Source organism: Haplochromis burtoni, unplaced genomic scaffold, assembly GCF_018398535.1.
Source record: "Haplochromis burtoni strain Fernald_Lab_line unplaced genomic scaffold, NCSU_Asbu1 Contig_148, whole genome shotgun sequence".
Lineage (NCBI taxonomy): Eukaryota > Metazoa > Chordata > Actinopteri > Cichliformes > Cichlidae > Haplochromis > Haplochromis burtoni.
In genome coordinates, this window is record NW_024582509.1 from 1,397,672 (window position 1) to 1,420,542 (window position 22,871).

Genomic DNA, 22,871 nt, shown 5'->3' on the forward strand with positions numbered 1-22,871 from the left:
GTGAGAAAGGGGGGGAGAAAAGAAAATAAAAATCTCCTGGATCACCTGTTGAGAGAAGAATAGAAAACAAGCAAAAAACAAAAAAAACAAAACAAAGCAACATACTAAACACAACACCATCGCATTAATCTAGCTAAGTGTAAACAGCAGTAAATACTAAATATTCAATGTTGTTGTGCAGCACGCAGGACAGATGTGCTTCGAAGTAGCAGCCAAGAAAGGTGTAATTTGGGTCTACGAGCAGTGAACACCCGTGTGCATACCTGTGTGGATCAGCATGCTTGCATTCTAAAAGGTTCTCTCATGTAATGATCTGCTAGAGGGTGGGGGCCACAGCCCCGTCCTCCAGGGCATGAAGCAGGTATGGAGGAGATCAAAACTCCAGACATCCAGAGGCCCCCAGAACACAAGAGACCAAGGAAGACCAACAGAGGGGCAGCCGCGCCACTGTCCCAGAAAGAGCTGAGGAGAGTCCCAGATGAGGGCTCACTCAGCAGCCGCGGAGCAGAAGCCAGGGGGAGTTGCAGTGACGGCCCGTGAGCTCCGCCGGCAGCCAGCTGTGCCTGAGTGACCGAGCCCCAGGCCGAGAGGCCGGGGGCACCCCACCTCCGAAGTGGCCCGAGCGAGCCCCAGGCTCCAGGCCCCGATAAGCGGCCGCCAAGGAGTGAGCCGGTGTGTACCTGGACGCCCACCCCCAGACACAAAGAACCACCAACGCACCGATGCTAGGGAGTCCGCCACTGGCAGGGGAAGTGGTGGTGGGTGGAGATAGGCCTCCAAACCTTGGAGGGCCTGAGATGTCCCCAGAGAGGTGGCGTCTGATACCCAACCTGACATATAGACACAGACATACAGGCACACACAGACACAAACATCCATTCCCACCCTCATGCTCTCATATGCACTTACTCCACACTCAACCAACGTGGAGACAGACATAAAGAGACGCTGTACACACGATCACACTCCCCAAGCGTACTCTACGAACCGGGTCTAGGTACCCTTGCCCCTGGAGGGGGGAACTGCACCCAGACCCAGGTGGTGTTACCCTTTTCCCTGCGGTGGGGGGAGGCAGACCGCCCCGACTCCGCAGCAGCAGGGAGGCCCCACACTCCAGACCGCAGTCGGACGGCCAACTCCTCCTCCTAGCCCCCCCGCTCCAGCAGGTCGCAGAGAATGGGGGTGAGAGAAGACTCCAAACCTCCCTCCACCCGCTCATTGTAGTGTTGATGCATGTGTGTTCTAAGGTGCATTTAAAACCCAGGAGGGCATGGAGCTACCTGCCAGAGAGCAGCAGGTAAGCGCATGGTCCCTCCTGCTAGCCCTCAATGTCTACGTGTATTTAAAATTGAGAGGTGGGCAACGATGCCAGGGGTGGGGTGTACACCCTGATGGTACTTTGGACTCCGTGTATCGTGCCCACCCCCAAGATCCTATATGTATGTGTAATGAGAGTGTGAGTAATGTGAATGTCTAAGTTGTGGGATAAAATTGAGGCAGAGGCAGACTACTTTAATCCTGAGTGGGCTGGACCAGTGAAACTCCCCTTTATGTGAGTGTAAAGAAGTTACATATTTAACTGTTTTTCTACATGATAAAGAAAAAAGTGGTGCGACAAAGAAAGAAATCTGTCAGCATGAGTCTTTAAAAAAATTTAACTAAATTAAACTAAATAAATGTGTAAAATTACAGAAAAGGTTTTGGTAGCTCATTGCCCCAACTGTCCAGTTTGTTTTTTATTCATAATAAAGGGTTAAAGGGAAACAAGGTCTTATATTGCCACTGTTTGTGGGTCTAGTGCATTAGCAAACGGGTGTCCCCCACCCCCATGTCACAAATGTCCATGTTATGAAGCTAACCCTCCTTCCTAAACAGAAAGGGGATGAAGACAAAAAACAGGGAGGATTTAAGAGGCCGATTAGTTATTATATGATTTATCAAAGAATAGACACAGATGAAGGGATTATCATTATGTGGTCAAACTAAGATTAATCATTATTTATCCATTTATTTCTGTTATAGGTCCATTTGGTGAGGTAAAGTAAAAAAAACTAACTTAAACAAAACAATAAAACTAACAATGGGAGAAATACACAAAACCAGCACTACAACCTGCTTTGCCTCTTATCTGTAGTTAATTTTATTTAATTTAATAACTGTACAGTACTCTGTTTATAGTAACCACTGTCCTTAATGTAAATATGTAAGAAAAATCGTGCATGTTTCTGTCCTGTGTCCTGTGTCCTGCTTGTTGTATATGTGTCTTTCTGGCTGCTGTTACAACCAAATTTCCCCTTATGGGACAATTAAAGGATTATTCTATTCTATTCTATTCTATTCTATTCTATTCTATTCTGAAAAAGGAAGGAAAGGAGAAAAACCACAGTGTACCTTAGAATTAATCTACTGGTGAGCTATTTTTAAAAAGTATAAAAGCAGATGGGGAGAAAATCTTCTATTTGAAGATGAGTTTGAGATCATGGCTTTGAATAGTGAAGTAATGAAGTAATGAATTTAATTAATTAATTAACTAATAAGTAATGAATTTAATAATAAATTTGAAGTAATGGTTGTTTCTTTTCTGTCCTGATGGATGCTCAACCATCCAGGTCAGTCAACCCAAACAGTTGATTCTGTTCATCTGGACGTTTTCAGTGGGAGAAACGTTTCATCATCATCAGGTGACTGCAGGTTTCAACCTCATAAACAGGACATTTGCATAATGACTGAAAGTAGCACCACGGAGGGAACAATGGACTGTGAGGTCAGTTCCTTCATCAATTATATGCAAATTGTCAAGACCATTGATCAACAACCACTTGAGGTACTGTTTATAAGGTGGATAATATAAAAGAAAGAAAGAAAGAAAGAAGAGTAAACCTTTAACAGTAAGTAAGAGTTTTATGTCACGATGCAAATGTTCCAATATGATTCTCGGATGAGAGGTGAAACGTCTTCAAGCAACTTAAAGTCCAGACGCTTTTCTTTGCAAGCTCCTTAGACTACGATGACCTGGATGACTGAGAACCTTCACAGACATATTCCAATATGAAAGAACATTTACACATGACTTTTGGCCACATGTCAGTAAAGTTATGTGACATTAGTGATGTTAGCACTTAATGTGGTTCAGGTTCCACTTACTTTTAAACCCTGTACTTAAATATGAACACTCTTCAAAACTTCATTTTATTCTTACAGAGATTTTATGGATAATTAATGCCATGGGGCAATATAGCATGTGCTAGATGTGGGAGGTATGGAAGCCGAGTTATGACTGAAAAAAAAGGTGCCATTATGAGGACCCATAATGCATCGCAAGAAGGACATTGTTATTGTTGTTTTCACTTTTTAAAATGATTGTTTTGTGTGTGTTTCTGTGTTTGTCTTACCCTGTAATGTGAATCTCAGCCCAGTGAGGCTCAAGTTCCATTTTGACATTCGTTTGCCTCCATCTAGTGGTGACATTTCTGAACTGCATCTTCAGTCACACAAGCAGAAGAGGGCAAGACGTGCCTAATATTTTGGTCATTACCGAGTTTTCGGTTGTTAAAGGAGAATACCCTTTGACCTTTGAGATGCTATAGTCATATTCTCGTCCTCCACAGATGAAGTGGAGAACTGTGTTTTTAATTTCCGGAGGATGATCAATACAACGACGTTGGCTCAGGGTTGAGTTCAGCGTAGAGATAGACCGATCCAATATTACGTATCGGTCCCTAAATTACTGGATCGGACCGATACCAGTACAGTTCATCTCTGAATGTTTGTAAAGCATTCCCACATTAAGCTTAACAACTGATATATGGAGCCCCTCCCTCTCCTGTTGCTACTTCAACCATGAAAATGATCAATGATCAGCTGATCGGCTTTTCTGTCACAGTCGTGGATCCGATCTCACGCATACAACACCACTGTGCTGCACTGTGCAGTTTCTCCACAATGACGTGCATTTTTGGAGATATGTCAGTCAGCCTGCACTGACACAGGAGCGGCGAGTCGAAACCACAGCATTGCAAACAAGAGCAGATCCTTTTAGGGCAGCCGTGAAATTCTAGTCGTGATAACAGGATGTCGTGGTCGACCGTGTTAAGAGTTGCTGACAAGTCCAACAATAAAAGGGCAGCAGGGCTGCCAGAGTCCCGCGTTAAAAGAATATCATTCAATTCAATTTTATTTATATAGCGCCAAATCACAACAAAAGTCGCCTCAAGGCGCTTCATAGATACAGAGAAAAACCCAACAATCATATGACCCCCTATGAGCAGCACTTTGGCGACAGTGGGAAGGAAAAACTCCCTTTTAACAGGAAGAAACCTCCGGCAGAACCAGGCTCAGGGAGGGGCGGGGCCATCTGCTGTGATTGGTTGGGGTGAGAGAAGAAAAACAGGACAAGAATATCATTAAAAACCCTTAAGTGCCGTGTCAGCGCTATGTGGTGATTTAAAACCAGATTGACATTTTTCAGAGACTTTGTTAAAATCAATGTGGGCCTGCACGTGTAAGGAGACCACGTTCTCCAAGACGTTAGACAGAAAAGGAAGCTTTGCGATTGGCCTGTAACTGGACAGAACAGTTGTGTCCAGATTGTGTTTTTTGAGAAGAGGCTGAACTACAGCTTGTTTAAAGCATGATGGGACGCAGCCTGTGTTCATTCATCTCACCACCTACAACAACACAAGCAGAGCACAGGGTACAATCCGGCGGGATTGTAGATGTCGTGCAGGTGAGATGGACATCGCAGGCCATGCCCCGCCACAATAAAGCATTTTCTAATTAGAAGCTTTGTCCTAATTATTTCCTGGGTTTTAACTATTTAATAATAAAAAAGAAAATATCACAAAAACCACTCAAGGTCATGAAAATTAATTCACATTTGGCAATTCAATGACGCATCCACCTTATTAATTGAAAAGTATCAGTATCGGCGATACTGGCCCGTATTTACTTCCTGTCACATTGATACCAAAACCACCAAAGATTAACTTGTGGCAGTTATAGAAATCACCGCTCCTGTTGCTCATGATGATTTCAAAATGTTTCCCATAACAAAGAAATGTCTTGAACAAATATATTACACATAAAAATTTCACCAGTGTTGTAACATGTAAGCATAGTCTGCCTGTGCCTGTTGTCTGGAAATGAACATTTCCAGCCAATATAGGTAACACATCAACATGGCTGAAGAGCGTTTGCAGTTACATGCAGTGTGTATAAGTGTGGCTAATATAACAAACAGCCACTGATGGAGTCGAGCTTGTGAGAGCGAGTGGATTTAAGAAAGTGAGTGACTCAGGTGTGTCAATTAGTTTGTCATGTGTTTGAATGAATGTTGAGATGAGTTAAAATTTTTGTGTTTTAAAGCAAAGTTAATATTCATCATTTAATTTCCAGAACTTGCATATGATCTTCAGTTTGTAGCGATCTGCTGACTCTCACACAGCTGCTGGAGCAAATAGAGGTCCGTCCACTGCTGCCACCGGTGTTAACGTCTTGAATGAATGAACCTGCTCAGCACTCCAGAACAGTTTCATGTTTTGCTGGATGTCTGGTTGGTTTCATCTCTTGCATTGTTAGAGATGGGCCGTGGGATTGGAGGTGCTTTTGGCAGGGAATTTGGGCCAAATAAATGGGAAAGTGTCGCAGTAATTTTGGAGACTCTTTTGAAAGAGGAAGGGGTTAGTATTTATAAGGTGACATATGTAGTGTTTCCAAACTGTTAAAATGTGTATTGTTTGCTGATGACACCACTCTGTACTGCTCAGGTAAAAACTTAGAACAGCTTCTGACTACAGCGGAAAAGGAGTTAAATATATTAAAAAACTGGTTTGATGTAAATAAGTTATCATTAAATATAAAGAAAACAAAATTGATTATTTTTGGCACTAGACAAATGAAAAATGTATCTAAAATCAGGGTTAATGGAATTGAAATTGAAAGAGTGTACGAAAATAAATTTCTTGGAGTGATAATTGATGATAAGCTGAGTTGGAAGTCTCATATAAACCATGTGAAAACAAAAATGTCAAAAACCATTGCTATTCTCTATAAAACAAAGCATGTCCTGAACAAAAAAACATTATACACACTTTATTGACTCTGTTGCTTCCATATATGACTTACTGTCTGGAGATATGGGGTAATGCATATAAAACGAACACTCTTCATATTTTCAAGTTACAAAAAAAAGCTATAAGAATTATAAACCAATCAAACTATATAGAACCAACTAACATTTTGTTTATTAATCTGAATACCCTGAAATTTTATGATTTAGTTGAATATAAAATGGCACAGATAATGTATAAAGCACAAAATAACTTGCTTTGCCGCAGTACTCAGAAGCTGTTCAAAGTCAGAGAGAGTCAATATGACTTAAGGGGAACAGATTTCTTTAAAAAAAACAAGATAAGGACAAATATAAAGCAGAGATGTGTTTCTGTTAGAGGAGTTAACCTGTGGAATAGTTATGACAGTGATTTAAAAAGGTGTAGTTCATTTTCCTTGTTTAAAAACATGTTTAAAAATAGAGTATAGAAAAATATATAAATCAAGAATGAAAAGAGCAAAAATAATAATACTGAAACTCTTGACTGTTTTGCTTTGATGTAGGTACCTTTCTAAGGTGGAAACTTTTTTGTTTGTTTGTTTGTTTTTGCTTTGTTTTATTCTTTGCTTCGAGCCCTGTGTACAGGAGCTGCACGCAAAAAGATCTTTTGTTAAAGGGTTGGCGTAATAAGCAAACGCTTCAGCCAAGACCTTTTGATTAGCCTTGTCTCGTGCTTTCTTGCTTTGTGGTAGATCTTTGTTCTGTATTCACTGAGATGCTAATCAATAAAATCAAATCAAAAGATATAATAAGGCCTTCGCACTTTTAGTGCTCGGGCCCTAACAAGTGCTCAGACTGCGCAGACGAACATGCCTGCGACTCACAAAGTGTTACACCAATTATTACGCCAAACTGCGATGTTGACTCGCAGAATCAGCCTACGGCATCAAACGGTGTATCAAACTGTACAAGCTTCTGACAAAGTTGTATTTTTACTCAGTTGTATATAGAATTTGCATTCTATTTTTATCCTATTGTATATTTTATTCTATTTTATTCTACTGTATATAGTATTTTATTTCATTCTATTCTGTACAGTTGTGTACAGTATATTATTTGCATTGTATTCAAATTTTTGCTATGTAACTTTTGCACTGTCCACTTCCTGCTGTGACAAAACCACTTTCCCACGTGTGGGACTAATAAAGGTTATCTTATCTTATCTTATTAAGCTGCGGGTCAACAGAAAGCTTCACCCCATGCTCACCCTACCTTTCTGCTCATCAAACAGCAGGTGCGGTGAACAGGTGAGTGCCATTATTTATCATCTAATACACACCCAGGAGTCACGCCCCACAACCGTGCAACAATACAGCGTGTGGACTAAACCAGCCCTCTAACCCAAAAAAGGAAAAGCTCACATTTGGCTCCTACACTGAGCTTTCTGTCTATTGCAGACACGGCATCTGTGTCCACAGCTGGACTGGCCATCGGCCCACCGGGAAAATGATTTTCCGGTTTTTATGGGTTGATGGGTTTTTGTTTGTTTGTTTGTAATGGTATTAAAAATGAAAAGTGATGGATTGGCCAATTGGTCATGATCGACTCTGGGCTGGACCAATTAAATGGTAAATGGCCTGTATTTATATAGCGCTTTACTAGTCCCTAAGGACCCCAAAGCGCTTTACATATCAGTCATCCACCCATTCACACACACATTCACACACTGGGGATGGCAGCTACATTGTAGCCACAGCCACCCTGGGGCGCACTGACAGAGGCGAGGCTGCCGGACACTGGCGCCACCGGGCCCTCTGACCACCACCAGTAGGCGGTAGGTGAAGTGTCTTGCCCAAGGACACAACGACCGAGACTGTCCAAGCCGGGGCTCGAACCTTCCGATTACAAGGCGAACTCTCAACTCTTGAGCCACGATCGCCAAGGGGGTGGGATGCGCCCTCCCTCTGAAAACAATCTTATCACAGACAAACATTAGAGTGGTTCGGGTCATACCTGTCTGACAGGACCTTCTCTGTGAGCGTTGGCAATTTTATCTCTTCCTCAGCTCCCCTTACTTGTGGTGTTCCCCAGGGATCTATACTGGGGCCAATATTGTTCTCCATTTATATGCTGCCTAATTTTTAGAAAATGTAACATTTGTTTTCATTCATATGCCGATGATACTCAGATCTATCTTCAGCTGAAGGGAAACAGTCCTGCCTCACTAGAACCCTTACTTCAGTGTCTCGGTGAGGTTAAATCCTGGATGGCCTCTAACCTCCTTAACTTCAATGAGAACAAAACCGAAGTGCTAATTTTTGGACCAAGCGGCTATCCCAGCACCTCTAATGTTAACCTGCGCAGTCTTGAGCCTTTTGTCAAATCACATGCCAAAAATCTGGGGTTATATTTGACAGCAAGTTCACCTTTGAAAAACAGCTGAGCTCAGTCGTACAGCGGTCCTTCTTCAAACTGAGGCTTTTATCTAAGGTGATCATTTTTATCTTTTAAAAACTTTGAACGAGCGATTGATGCTTTCATTATATCCCAGCTGGACTATTGTAACTCCTTATATGCTGGAGTCAGCCAGACCTGCCTGGCAAGGCTGCAGCTCGTCTTCTGACACGTACTAAAGGATGTGAACACATTTCCCCGGTGCTCGCCTCTCTCCATTGGCTCCCTGTCCACTTCAGAATTAACTTTAACATTTTTGTTGACCTACAAAGCCCTGAATGGACAGGCTCCCGGGTATTTGTCTGACCTCTTGCAGACTTATACCCCCTTAGATCTCTTAGATCAAGTGATCTTTTGCTTTTAGCTGTACCAAGGTCGAGGCTGGTTCATAGAGGTGATCGAGCATTTGAAGTCATAGCGCCTAAGCTGTGGAGTAATTTACCCCTACACATCAGACAGGCTTCCACTGTCAATCTTTTTAAATCTTATCTTAAAAAACATTTTTATTTACTGGCTTTTAATACAGCATGAGAGTTATTTGTTAATTCATATTTGCTATCAATACTCTAAGTTGTTTTATTATGTATGTTGTATTCTTGTACAGCACTTTGGTCAACGCTCCTGTTGTAATTAAATGTGCTATATAAATATATAAAATTAAATTAAAACAGAAGAAAATGGTATTGAGGTGAAAAAGGAACATTTTGTCCCGGACTTCAGCTACAATGAAACAGACACAAAGCTGGATTTATTCTGCGTCTTTACGTTGCAGCTGCCTCTTCTTCTCTCATCCTCCCCCCTCCCTCTAATAGGATATTATGGTCGACAGTATCGAACGCTGCACTGAGGTCTAGCAGGACAAGCACAGAGATGAGTCCACTGTCAGAGGCCATAAGAAGATCATTTGTAACCTTCACTAAAGCTGTTTCTGTGCTGAGCTCTGAAACCTGACTGAAACTCTTCAAATAAGCCTCTGCAGATGATCTGTTAGCTGTTTGACAACTACTCTTTCAAGGATGTTTGATATGAAAGGAAGGTTGGAGATTGGCCTATAATTAGCTAAGACTGCTGGGTCTAGAGATGCTTTTTGAGTAAAGGTTTAAACTGCAGCCAGCTTGAAGGCCTGTGGTACATAGCCGATCATTAGAGATGTATCTATACAACTGACTATGTGATCAGTGAATACATCAGGCAGGAGAAACCTGAGAAAGAGGAGCAAGGAGAACCATGGTGGAGGACAGGCCCCTGCACAGTGTGCACCCCCACAGATAGAGAACACGGCTGGACTGAATGACAGCACCGAGGCAGGCTCAGCTGTTTCTATTAAAGCAAGTTTGATTGTTTTAGCTTTGAAAAGAACAAAAACTTTCAGCAGACCTGCAGTTTGCTGCCTCATCATCTCCTCTTCCTCCTGTCTGATAGGTTTCAGAGTTCCTCCTCTTCGTGTTTCACTTCCTGATGAGCTCTTTGTTTCTCTTCACTGATCATCACAAAATCAATCAAACAATTAATTGAATCTGATTCTCTCCATGTAAGAAAAATACATATGATTTGGTGTCATGCAGACATTTCAGTAACAATTTATAATCAATCGTTCAGTTCACAGTGACTAAAAAGAAAATTAGAGTCTGAAGTTTCTGAGGTTCGGGCTTCACAGACACGCTGAGGAGGAAGAGATTTATTTCTGCTGAAGGATGCTTTGATTCACACTTTGGGATAATCTGACATTTGACAGAAATCATTTTAAAAACCTTCAGACTTGCTTCTGATGCCTCGAGGCTGGACTCCTGTAACACATCGCACGCTCATCTCTCTTACAATGAGTCTAAAAAGCTGCAGACTGGTACCAAAAAAGAGAGGTCACATGACTGCTGCGATGCGTCGACTCCCGGTGACTACAGAACAAAGCGTGTCTGCTGCGTCCACACATTCCTGACCATCCTGCAGTTAAAGGTCATCTGAAATGGCGCCGTGCCTTCCCCGTGTCTGCACCTCTGGAACAACCGCCCAGCTGGTCTCAGATCAGCTGTAGCTCTTTAAATCCAAGTTCAAATCTTTCTGTGGAGCCTTTGAAACAGCTGATGGTTGGAGGCAGGTCGCGGTCGTGACCTCTGCGATCTTCAGGGTTAAACAAGCCACGCAAAGAGCTCTGAGTGCTCAGCAACAGGAAGTGATGTCAGAGTATCAGCTGGATCATGGAAGCAATACAGAGATGATCAGATTGTTTTATTAATCAATTTGTCTGTTTTTTTTTTTTAACTTTGTTTTGGTTCGTCAGATTTTGTTTTCAGGGATCATTAAAATGTGAATTTGAAATATTGATGTAAATGTTGAATGACTCTGATGTCAGCGTTCCTGGTATGGGCCTCAGAGACCTCTGTTCTTCCAGACGTTAGCTTCTTCTCTGCCTGCAGAGAGCACTCAGTGAGAAACATGGAGCCTCGTCTAAAAGGCTCAAACTTCCTGATAAAAAGCAGCTGCTCCATTTGGGCAGGATGTAAATAAATCAAAGTAAAGCAGGAGCAGTGAAAATATTTCATTAAATGTTTCAAACTCTTTCAGGAGGAGAACCGCGGACAGGTGACGTGCACTAACATTACATGCTGAAAGTAATCAGAGTACATCAAAAATGCTCAGTAACTGATCACTTTCTTATCAAACATGTTTGTTAGCCTCAGCGTGCTAACAGTTAGACTCCTCACATCCCAACGATCAGAAACAGACTCCTCCCACTTCTCCATGGTTTCCTGACTTTACTTCATGTGCTGAAGACGTCTACGCAATGCTGTCAACTTATTGGGTATTATTGATCCAAGGATCAAATTATCAGTAAATGGGCTTCAGGTCAGGAGCCAATCAGACGCCTTAATTCAAGTCATTATGATGATGATCCTCTTATATAAATGGGATAATCTGAAGTTTACTGTCAAGTTCAAACTGCACGTCAGGGCTCAGCATGGCTGAAGTCTGCCCGGCAACAGATGAGTGCCGTCAGCGCTGACATTAGCCAATCGCAGTGTTCTAAAAATGAAAAAGCAGTTCAATCAGTTTTCACTTAAAACTCAAAAAGATACATCGATGATTTTACAGGTCAATGAATCCACAGCAGCAGGATGAGGACGCTTTGTTTTAAACCTCACAAAGCTTTTCAAAATAAAGCGCTGAAAGAAGGCTTTAAATAAAGTTTAATCTTGGGGTCAGACAGCAGCTCCACTTCTTTAATATGTAAACCTCATGAAAGTGATGAGCAGTGTGGGGTCATGTGACTCCAGCCTGAGAATGAGACTCAAAACATCCTGTGGACACAAGCTGCTCTCAGGAGGAAGAGGTGGTGGTACAGCTACAGCCAACCCAGGGACGCACAGAAACAGCTTCACGGCCTCTGAGGTCATGTGACAGCAGCGATGTAATCCACATCGCATCTGACAGCACCAGATTTAACTTCCTGTCTGCGTGCACAAGCTTATATAAGCATAAATCTCCCTCAGTGGAAACTATCCACACGCACACACACTCTGGATCAATAACTTATACAGACCGTGCATCTCACTTCCTGTTAATTGAACGGATTCTGCTCGATCCATTGGCCGCTCTGACTCGCTGACCGCCCTCTCCCCTCAGTTCAGTCAGCTGGACTCTAATCGGACAAAACCAGGAATGTTAATCACGCTTCCAGCCATCAGCTCACATCTCATCACGCCAGCCTCCTCCTGTCCCAGAGAGCATGTTCGAGTTTATTGAACCTAACTGAAACCCTCAGAGTTGGTTGAACAACAAGGACACTTTCAGGTGAAAACATCCCAATTTAAAACAATTATTCATTATTTATCTTTCATCTCTTCATATGATGTCAGTTTTTCAGAATAAAGTAAGCGAGAATCAAACTTTACAAATGTTAGACTTTTATTATGAAATGATACACAAAAATAGGAACAGACAAACACTCCCTGCTTACATCACTTCCTGGTACAGACATCATCATTACATTTCACATTACGTTACAGCCTTGCTACAGTGCTAGCAGCTAGTTAGCTCACGAGCTAACCAAGTTAAATACAATAAGTCAGAGCTGAGGGCGGGGTTCTGTGGTTAGGGACAATCAGAACTGTTCCCCACCCCACCCCCCGATACAGTCGCTCATACAAAAACTCCAAGCCTCAGGGCTGACAGCACCTGAACGCAGCACAAGCCCTTCAGGAAACACTTCAGGGCCCATCAGTATCGACATCATCATCGTTCACTTTAAACACATTTCCCTCTTACTTCTTGTCACATGGTCCCCACACGCGCACACACACACACACACACACACACACACACACACACGCGCGCCACGCACGACACGCACGCACGCACGCACGCACACACAGGTAAGAGCACTGGAGTGTTCAGTAAAGGTTTCAGGAGCAAAGAGGAAGTGAAAGGTCACGTGACTCCGCCCATAGCAGAGGGTCAGAGTAAAACAACTAAACGTGACAAGGCTTTCCTGACCTTTGACCGTTTAAAGCTACATCAGTGAGGGGAAAAAGAATGGCTAAAATCTGCCCGGTAACAGATGAGCCATAGTTTTGACATTGACCAGTCGGACAAGTTTGCGTCATCAGGCTAACCTTTGAATCTGGTCATGTATGAGGTCATGTGACTTTAGCTCAAGGACTAGCCTATGAAGCTAACATTTTCAGGAACTCAGGATCCCCACAGGGAGACGTGAAGGTACAGCTCTGACTAAAGCTGGTCCAGTCCCTGAAGGGTCCAAGTCACAGGTCAAAGGTCAGATATTACAAGATCTCAGCATTAAAACAAGTTCAGACTCGAGAACGGTTAGTCTAAGCTCACTGACATAACTATAGCGAGTCCGAGTCGACACAGTAGCGAACAACTGCAACAAAAAAAATCTCCGATAAGAGAGCGACAAACCAGTCTGAACAGAGACGGACCACAGGGTGTGCCAGCTAAACCAGCAGCAGCTCAGGTGGCCACAGCTCCGCCTCCATAAACCCTGCCATCATCATAATAACTAGCAGTGAGTCACGTGCGTGCCGTCTAAAGTAACGGCTAAAACACTTCCTGAATCTGACCTGTTACAGCACAACACTGATCGTCACGGTCGAGTTCATGAACCAAGGAAACTCAAAGCTGTGTCCTGACGACAGAAGCGATTCAGTTCATATAAAACAACCCAAAAAAGGTGAGCCCCTCAGGAACCCTTACATTAACCATGCTGGTGTTTCAGAGTCCTCCAGAGAAGGATGCTCATGAAGACGTGAAGGTCATCCAAATCCTGTGAAACCCAAAAGAAGAAGAAGAACATGCAGACCAGAGGAAAAAACGTTTGTAAGGCGCTGATTACGGATTTTTGGGAGCTTCTGAGAAAGCACTGAATCTTAAGCCTGTCAGCTCATCTCGCGGTTCAAAGTCTCCTTTGGATGCTGGTTTAAAGCCCTTTGGAACTCCTGGTTCCTCCTGACTGCCTCTCTGTGCTGCGTATGAAGGAGCCCCGGGTGGTATCCGGCTAGGCGGCGGGATCGTGGGAACCAGGGTGTAAGTTAAAGGTTCAGTTTTTGGGTGCATGGGGTAAAAGAGTATGAGACAGATCCAGAGGTAAACATCTGTCTGAGAACTCCTGTGAGGTAAAGTGAGGAAGTGCGCAGTGAATCCTACAAACATCTGGATCACAGCTGGAGGATAAAGTGTTTCTTTAGTGCTGGAGTGGATCTTGTACATCATAAAAGCCAGTGAGTGTGACCTAAAAATGTGTCTTGTGGCAGTCTCACCAGTAGGGGGTGGTCTCTATGTGGCCCCAGCTCTGCCATTCAGGAAAGATTCCTGCTGATGTCCGAGGGCTTCCAAACGGATCAAAGTCCGAATGGATCTCATCTCTCTTGTCTCCGCTGCGGTCCCTCTGGAACGGTACTCCAGCTGGACTCTCAACGGCCGTGCTCCGACTGTTTCGATTGGCCGTTGCCAGCCGATAGTTGTTCCCAAGGTTGTTGTCCCAGAACGTCTGGTCCTGAGTCTGGTACCGGATACAGAACTCCACTTTTCCAGAGGGCTTGAGGAGCTCCGGGAGTGCGATGGAGAATGAGAAGGTGTCGGTGTCGGGGCAACCGTAGACGTTGTTCAGGTACTGACAGCGAACGTCCTGGAAGGAGCACCAAGAGTCAAAGGTGATCCGCACCCAGACAGACTTCTCAAAGCAGATGTTTCGGACCTGGACAGTACCCGAGAGCAGGTGTTCCTGGACTGAACAGGTCTCCAGGCACACCTGCTGGGCTTTGAGACGACTCCTCAGGTCTAGGTAGTCTGCGGCTGGCTGGGTGAAGGCCAGAACCAGGCAAGAACCACAATCTGCTGGATCTGGAAGGAGGAGATGAAGAAAGGTGTCAATAAAGAACATGAAGCTCAGCTGAAATGTTCTGACTTCCCAACTGCTTCAGGGATGCAAAAAGAAGAGCGACTGTGAGTAAGCAACCCGGCACAAAGAAGCTTCCAGAACAAATGTATTGATTAATAGATTACTGATTTGTTTGTTGTTAAGTATCAGTGACCTCCTCCGTCACCTTTGATGTCTGCCAGGTGCAGTCCGGAGGCAGCACCCTCGATCTCGGTCAGCAGCTCGCTGAGCGCCTCATCTTCGCACTCGTTGTAGACGTGGACAGTGGCGAGTGCCAAACCCCGCGAGTCCGCAAACACCACGGTCTTCCTCTTCTTCCTCCTTAACATCCCCGGGCTGCCGCTGTTGCTCTCTGCGCCCGCTGATGGTGCCGTCGCCATCGCGGAGGTAAGGCAGGGTCGCAGTGGTCGGCAATGCGGCAGCAGAGCGACTGAGGATGAGGAGCGCTTGTTGCAGTTCCCGAGGAAGGAGCGCAGAGGAGGTGAGCTGGCCAGGCAGATCCTTACGGCCACGTCGATGGGCATGATGGGAGATGGGCCCCCGGGGCGAGGGTTCAGGACATGGAGGACCCTGAGGAAGACAGAGGGGGCCAGTATTCAGAGTGCAGAAGAAGAAATCGCCATTAATTTGAATAAAGTCACTGAAGATAACGACTCTCTGCAACACCAAACACCTGAACTACGTATGGCCTCTCAGACAAAGTTCAGAGCGCTCGAGATGACGGCCCGTGATCAATCGTGATGAAAAAGTGACCAATCAAATAATTCTTTCCTCGTTAATGAATTAAATGGTCAACATTCTGTGATCTTAATACATTAAAACTGCCTAAAAAGCAGGTACGTCAGGTGTGCTCATACAGGACCAGCACTCATTTCTGAGTCCTGGACTGACCTTTAGACCCGACTGTGGGTTTTCAGAGATTCTCTTTCCTGCCTGTCGTTTCTTTTGTTCAAAAACTTGGCTGTGTGAAGACGGCGAAGAGCGCAGGAGGCCCAGGTGTCTTTAGAGGTGATTTTACACAGAAAACACACAAACTGGACGATATCATAGAACTGCAGGTCCAAGTTCAACTTAAAGAGCTGGTAAAAGTCGAGCCTTAAAAATCAGTCACATGCAAACGTTTTTTCATGCAGGAAGTGAGAAAAACTCCAGCGTGTGTCTGTGGGCCAGGTTTCAATACAGCAGTGTGATTGGCTGGTTCTGCTGATCAATGTTTGAAACCAATAACCACCAAGTGATCGATTATTGGGCATCTTTACTTAGTTACCTTTAGCTAACAGGTATGTCGGACACACAAACATGAGACTAACACGAGTCAGGTACGTTTGCATGTTTCTGATATCACCTGAAGCGGTGCTGACAGAGTAATCTGATTACTGAGTGCATGGTCAACAGTCAAAGCCAGATTATTGATGACTTGATTTGTAATCTGCAGCTCTGTGATGAATATTTCAACACTTCTCCGATTTTAAAGCTGACTGACCCGGCGGTTCTTCTGATCGATGTTTGAAACCAATAACCGACAGAACCATCGCTTATCGATCAGTGCCAGGCTGACCTGCAGCTCGAGTTCACAGACTGATGATGAGGAGGATGAAGGCTGTGGCGCAGTTTAATATTTGAGCAGCTCACCTGGTGCAGTTCATGGAAACCTGTCGCCCGGTTCGGCCCGTCCCGGACAGCCGCGGGGCTTCCCTCCGTGTCCACGGTTTTTTTTGTTTGTTTGTTTGTTTTTTTTACTTTTTTTTCTTCGTTTATTTTTCCGCCATTTTAAAGTCCGACCACTGCCTGTCCGCGCGCACCGACACGCCCCCTGACAATCCGAGAACGGGGAGAGAGAGAAGCCAATCAGCGCTCGGCACCGTCAGCTGGTCACACTGACAGCCAATCAGAGAAACGCCAAATAGAGCGAGCGAGAGAGTGAAGGAGAGAGCGCGTTTATCGGGACGGAGAAGGTGGGCGGGGCCTGATGCACACTGAGCTTTGACTGACAGGTGAGTTAAGAGGAAGAAATGCAAGTGTTAGTGAGTGAGAGACGCCACTGATCACTGCCAATCACGCTTCTGTACGTCAGAATTTGCCGTTTTTAAAGTTACCACATAAACAAAGTTATGATTTCGATCTGTCTCATGTGTCTCTGATCCCGTCAATGTCATCAAGGTGGACTGATGAGGACAGAGTCTTCTGCGGTGAAGCTGCACCTGCTGAAAGATGGACGAGACGACCGTCCTACAAACGTCCCCACAGGCTGGTCGAAGCTGCTTTCCTTTTTACTTACAGATTTCAGCTGCAGAGACCTCAGGAAATCGCTGAGTCTTGTCAGACAGACTGAGGGCTGACAGTTCCCACAGTGAACAGGTAAACTCACAGGTAAACTCAGAGGAAGCTTCATCCTTAGCTGCCTCATACATGATCAACAGACTGACAGACAGTTTGCCTCCTCTGCAGACCGTGAAACTGAGGTGAGGACAGGATCAGACTTTTAGACTGTCCTGCAGCAGCAGCTTTGCATGATTCAAAGATCAGAATAATCCTTCTTTGTCTGTTACTAGTTGCAGCTCCTTGGCTCCCCCCATTCTCGTAAAACAAGCTGTTTTAGTGCCTTCCCTTTAAGGGGGGTTTGTTCTGATTGACTGACTTCAGGAAGTCTGCAGAGGGGCAGCCTGTAGTGCTTTAGAAAGACGCTGATGTTTAGTGAGGAGTCAGAGGTACGTGTGATGTCACATGATGTAGATTTAATCTGTGACACATTCAACTTTATTTATAAAACACCCTTTAACAGAAACATACCTCCAGCAGAACCAGGCTCAGGGAGGGGCGGCCATCTGCCGCAACTGACTGGGGTTAGGGAAGACACGACAAAGTCACGCTGCTGAGAGCCAGAGATTAATAAGAACTAATGAGCGCTGTAAAGCACTATACAAATACAGGCCATTTCAGTGCAGGGGGGTCTATTAACACATAGTGAGTGAAGAAGAAACACCCAATGCATCATGGGAATCCCCGGCAGCCTACACCTATTGCAGCATAACTAAGGGAGGATTCAGGGTCACCTGGTCCAGCCCTAACTATATGCTTTAGCAAAAAGGAAAGTTTGAAGCCTAATCTTAAAAGTAGAGATAGTGTCTGTCTCCCGAATCCAAACTGGAAGCTGGTTCCACAGAAGAGGGGCCTGAAAACTGAAGGCTCTGCCTCCCATTCTACTTTTAAATACTCTAGGAACAACAAGTAGGCCTGCAGAGCGAGAGCGAAGTGCAACACAAAGTGAATGGTGCACTGAGGTCTAGTGACAGCAGTGATGATATTGACCACAGCAGACAGAAGCTTCATTAATAAGGTGTTTAATAGCTGTTTGGGGTAATAAGACATACAGACTGTGTTCTGTTCCAACAGGAACTGTGCTTCATCACTTTGCTTACTTCATCTGCAGACAAACGTCGTCTTCATTGTAAAAAACACAAGTGCTTATTGAAGATGTGCAAAACAGAGTAACAACAACAACAATAATAATAACAATAATAATACTGTCAGCAACAACAAGGAGAAAAGAGCTTCAAACTTCACAAACTCACAGTGAGAAACTCTGTACCATCAAAACAGAAATTATGGCTTCAACAGTGCAAACAACACCAGATCCTCCGAAGTCCAGCCCTGATACCCAGATATCCGGTGCTCGCTGCTGTGAAAGGAGGTTCCTGTACCTCCTCCACGCCTCAGAGAACCCATTCTTCACACTGAAGCTGCAGTCAGGCCCAAAGTTTGTTGACGGTTTGGGGCTCTGAACGGCATGCCTGAACTCGGAGCTCCACAACCTCAGAGAGCAGTTGTTATTAATAACCCCAGTATGCGTGCTGTCTAACCTGACCTGGCGCTCTGCTGCCGCCCCCCTGTGAAGCCTCGTGCGGACTCTGTCAAGAGCTGCTCGTTTGGTGATGTCACTGATTACTGGACTTTGTGAGCTAATGTTAGCTCACAGGCTCTGAGGCACATACTTTGGTTTCAACGTTAGACTCACCCTGAGACCGTCACCGTGCACGCTTTGAGTCCTTTCTTTGAACCAAACGGGAATAAATTCCCGTTTGGTTCAAATAAGGAATAAATTCCCGTTTGGTTCTCGGCACAGCGCCTCCTTCAAGACGTCCTGAGCAGCTGATTTAATCAGTTTAAAGAGCGACGTAGCCTCACCTTCAGACTTCACCAAAGAAACGCTTTGAATGAAACTTGATTTGAGAACCTTCATCACCATGATCACCTTTTTCAGATTATAGTTTCCCCTTATTTAAAGATTATTTTCTATCATTTGAGGAATGAGAACATTGGTACTTTGAGCCCTGATGATGGGATAATGGAGGGTTGAGTTTAGATTATATAAAGGTCAGACATTTAATTGTTTCCTTTTTTAACTTTATAGTTAATCAGTATAAACACTCTCACAATGAAAAAGACTTTAAAGTCATGGCAATGAGAACATTTCCCATTTTTTCAGATAACTATTTGTTTCATTTATTTTAACTAGAATATTCTTCTTTAAGGCCCAAAACGGAGAAATACAAAACTCATATTTTACCAGCACCGAGATTAGTTCAGGTTTTTCTCTTCATGCTAATTATTTATTTTTTATTATTACAAGAAATGTTTTCTTTTATTTTTATTGTTTACTTTTGAAATGTGTTGCAGAGTAAAATGACTCTTCTCTCTTTTTTAAAAGTCTGAAAATAAACACGTCAGGTGTTTTTTCATTACGTGAAATAATTCAACGTTAATTATAATTCACTGAAAAAGTTATAAAAAGTTTCTTTGATGAACTCTGAACTTTGAGCGATCATTAATGTTCATCCCTGTTGCTATGAAAAGTTATTCTGTTCTCATTGCTGAAAACAGCTATGGAGTAAAAGGTCAGAGGTCAAGCTAACAGCTGATCTGCTTTCCCACACAAACATCATTGTAGTTTCATTTAAGCACAAACTCAAACCATCAGAGACAAACACTTTAAAACTCAGCTGATCTGAAATTTAATGAGGTCAGATCTTCCTCCTCCTCCTGCTCCTCCTCCTCCTGCTCCTCCTCCTGCTCCTCCTCCTGCTCCTGCTCCTCCTCCTGCTCCTGCTCCTCCTCCTTCTCTACAGACAGATCTGTTTGGCGAGCTCGCGGTCCAGGTCGTGAATCAGCGTGTCAAAGTCCTTCAGGCTGAGCCGACAGTTAAACGGAGCGTCAAAGTCCAGGAAGTCATCCATGTACAGAGCTCCGCCCCCTCCTGTTGGCCATGCCCTCTTCTTCTCCTCCTCGTCTTCATCATCACTCCCTGAAAAACCAAGAGGAAGAAGCAGAGTCAGAGAGGAGAAGGGCTGTCAGTCAGACACCTGTCAGTTCTACAGTCACCCTCTCAGGCCGTAATGTGACCCAGCAGGAATCAAACAGGTGTGATTTCAGTGACACCTGTGCAGGTTAACCATGTGTATAGGTAGACGATCAGCTGATTTTTACCTGCATCACTCTCGCTTCCTGCCACCTCATCGTAATCGGCATCCTGCCCGGTCAGAAACTCTTGTCCGCAAACGCTCCAGTCTCCCGCGTACCTGTTGATTGGCGGTGGACTCTCCAGCCGGGCCACACCGCCACGCCCTCGCCGTGACACCACCACCTCCTCTTCAGGGCTCTGTGGTAGAGCCAGGCGCAACGCAGGATGCCGCTGCTGCTGCACCAAGGGATTCTGGTGAGGGGTGGAGGAGGGAGGAGGCGAGGCATTGGCGTCGGCTGGTGCTCGATGAGTTGGCACTGAGGACAAAGAACAATTGGGACGATCTCGATGGGTTCCATGGCAAGGTAAGGATGTGGGCAGGTCTGTAGGGCTTACCTGGCCACAGCTGCAGCAGGTAGTGCAGCGCTTCGATGTGCCGTTTGAAGTCCACGGCGCTCGCCATCTCCTCGCCATGATAGAAGCCCTTCGTTGATCCTCTTCCCGACTTCCCTCCTCCCCCCCTCCACGCATCTTGGGTTGGCGTGAGGAGCACAGGCCCGAAGCACACGGCGAGGTTCTGATGAGTCATCCTGTTGGCGGCGCTCAAAGATGCTACGAGGCTGAGGTGGTCGAGCAGGAGCAACAGAGTGGCCTGAAAGCGAGAGATGGCGAGGACAGTTAGTAGACAACTCAGCGGTTGACCTGCTGAAATCTGACCTGATGTCAGATGTCAGATTAACTCGTCTCAATTTTCCCGAATGTAAAATATTCAGCCTGTTTATTTTACTTCAAAGGTTCCAGGTTGCGAAAAGGTCAAAGGTCAGGGTGTTAGGTTGCAGCTGAAGCTGCCAGTTTTCTACCCCTCTGTAGGACCATGTGTTCATACAGGAAGTAAATAATGCGTTCATTATTCCAGACTATTCTTCCTGTTCAAAGGCTGCTGCCAACATTACCCACAATGCACCGGGAACCGCGACAGCAGCTTCTGCATTAACGAAGAAGAAACGTCCCTATGAGAATGCAGTTGGTGCATGCAGAATTCCTTGACTACTGGAATTATGTCACTGGCCAGTTCTAGCGCGACATGCTCGATCAGACTAAATCAAACCTTCATCATTTGCTTTAAATGTAAATGCTGTGTGTTCTTTATCTGTCTTACACCAACTCTGCAAACTAGAGCGGTCATAGAGGGCTCACAGCTGGGTCACAGTAGTGTCCCAGAGACAGGAAGAAGCAGGACCAACAGCAGGCCTGCACACAGAAGAAGAAGAGTGTCCATCAGATAGACTGAGTCAAGGTACTGCTGACTGTGAGGACACAGCAGGAAGCTGCATTGTAAGAATACTGCCGGTGCACTGCAAGATTACCACAGTAGTACTGCAGGAGTACTGGATGTTACCCTTTCTGGAGGTGGCAGACAGGACAGCAGCTCCACGGTCCTTTGGGACAGTTGGGGATCAGGTGTTGCAGGTTGGACAGGTGGGGGTCGTAGGGTCATGGCCTCCCGGACCACCTGGTACAGAGTCCTAGTGATGAGGGGGGATGGCAGCTCCCGCAGGTAGTCCTTTAGAATCCCTGAGGAGGCAGGTGAGTGCAGTCACAATGAGTATGAGGACGATCAGAGGTCGGGTCAGAGTCTAGCTCAGACACAGGGACAGGGTAAGGAGCCAGGGGTCAAGTACATGTTCTCTGCTGTGCTTACCTGTGATTACGTTGATGTCAGGGTAGAGGTCCTCAGACAGACAAACTGCTGAGCTGTTCCTTTCGAACCAATCCCTGAGCTCCTTCTTCACCGCAGCAGAGCCACAGAGCCTGTAAAGACCTACCACCTGACACACACACAGACACATAATCAGCTGACGGCGAAGCCGCGGCATCTTTGTCACAGCAGACTTGCACGCTAACCTTCAGTCCCCGTCGTTCGATCTCTGCCACTGTTTTCTGGATCAGCAGGGGGACGGGAGTTGCAGAGCCCTCTTTCTCCACCAGGTGGTGGAGCTCAACCCCAAACACAGAGGACGGGGTGGATGCGTCGCCGTTGGGCTGCAGACACACAATTTATGATTGAGTCTGTAGCGGCGGTGGTGGTTGGTCCACAGTTCACAGCACTTCATGCTCATCATGGAGATGCTGATTTCCCTTTTCAGCAGCGGTGCAACTGCTACCAGAGGGTTTGCTGAGCATGATGCTACTGTGATTGGTCTGCCAGCTCACCTGACCTGAACCCCTATCTGGGCTTCTGTAATACTGGAGCAGCTGCAGGCTGACCGTGGCTATGCTACACTGCACTGCAGCAGGCATTGATGGTGAAGGAGCCCCACCAGGTACCGACTGTGTGAGTGAACACACCCTTGAGAAGCTGGACGTTTCCATATCACAACCACAATCACCAAAATGAAAACAACAAAAAAGGCTTCAAATATTTCACTTTATGTGTAATGACCAGTGTTAGTCAAGTTACTTGAAAAAAGTAATCAGTAACTAATTACTGATTACTTCCCCAAAAAAGTAATCCC

At 45.0% G+C, this 22,871-nt stretch overlaps 2 protein-coding genes across 2 annotated transcripts in view; both read right to left on the reverse strand.

Annotated features, from left to right (window-relative positions):
* Window positions 1-12,388: 12,388 nt before the first annotated feature.
* On the reverse strand, window positions 12,389-16,630 carry LOC102292899 (protein phosphatase 1 regulatory subunit 3C-B; the record flags this gene model as incomplete). The annotated part of the gene is given in 3 exon segments (XM_042224752.1): window positions 12,389-14,860; window positions 15,064-15,467; window positions 16,530-16,630. Coding segments are annotated over 3 exon segments (1,005 nt in total). The 3' UTR covers window positions 12,389-14,273.
* A 1,592-nt stretch (window positions 16,631-18,222) lies between these two features.
* Window positions 18,223-22,871, reverse strand: part of LOC102294979 (rho GTPase-activating protein SYDE1) — a gene marked incomplete in the record, with an annotated part of 15,259 nt that continues 10,610 nt past the window's right edge. Inside the window, 6 exon segments of the mRNA XM_014336776.2 lie at window positions 18,223-20,199; window positions 20,382-20,672; window positions 20,752-21,007; window positions 21,755-21,930; window positions 22,058-22,184; window positions 22,261-22,398. Of these exon segments, the coding sequence (XP_014192262.1) occupies window positions 20,018-20,199; window positions 20,382-20,672; window positions 20,752-21,007; window positions 21,755-21,930; window positions 22,058-22,184; window positions 22,261-22,398 (1,170 nt within the window).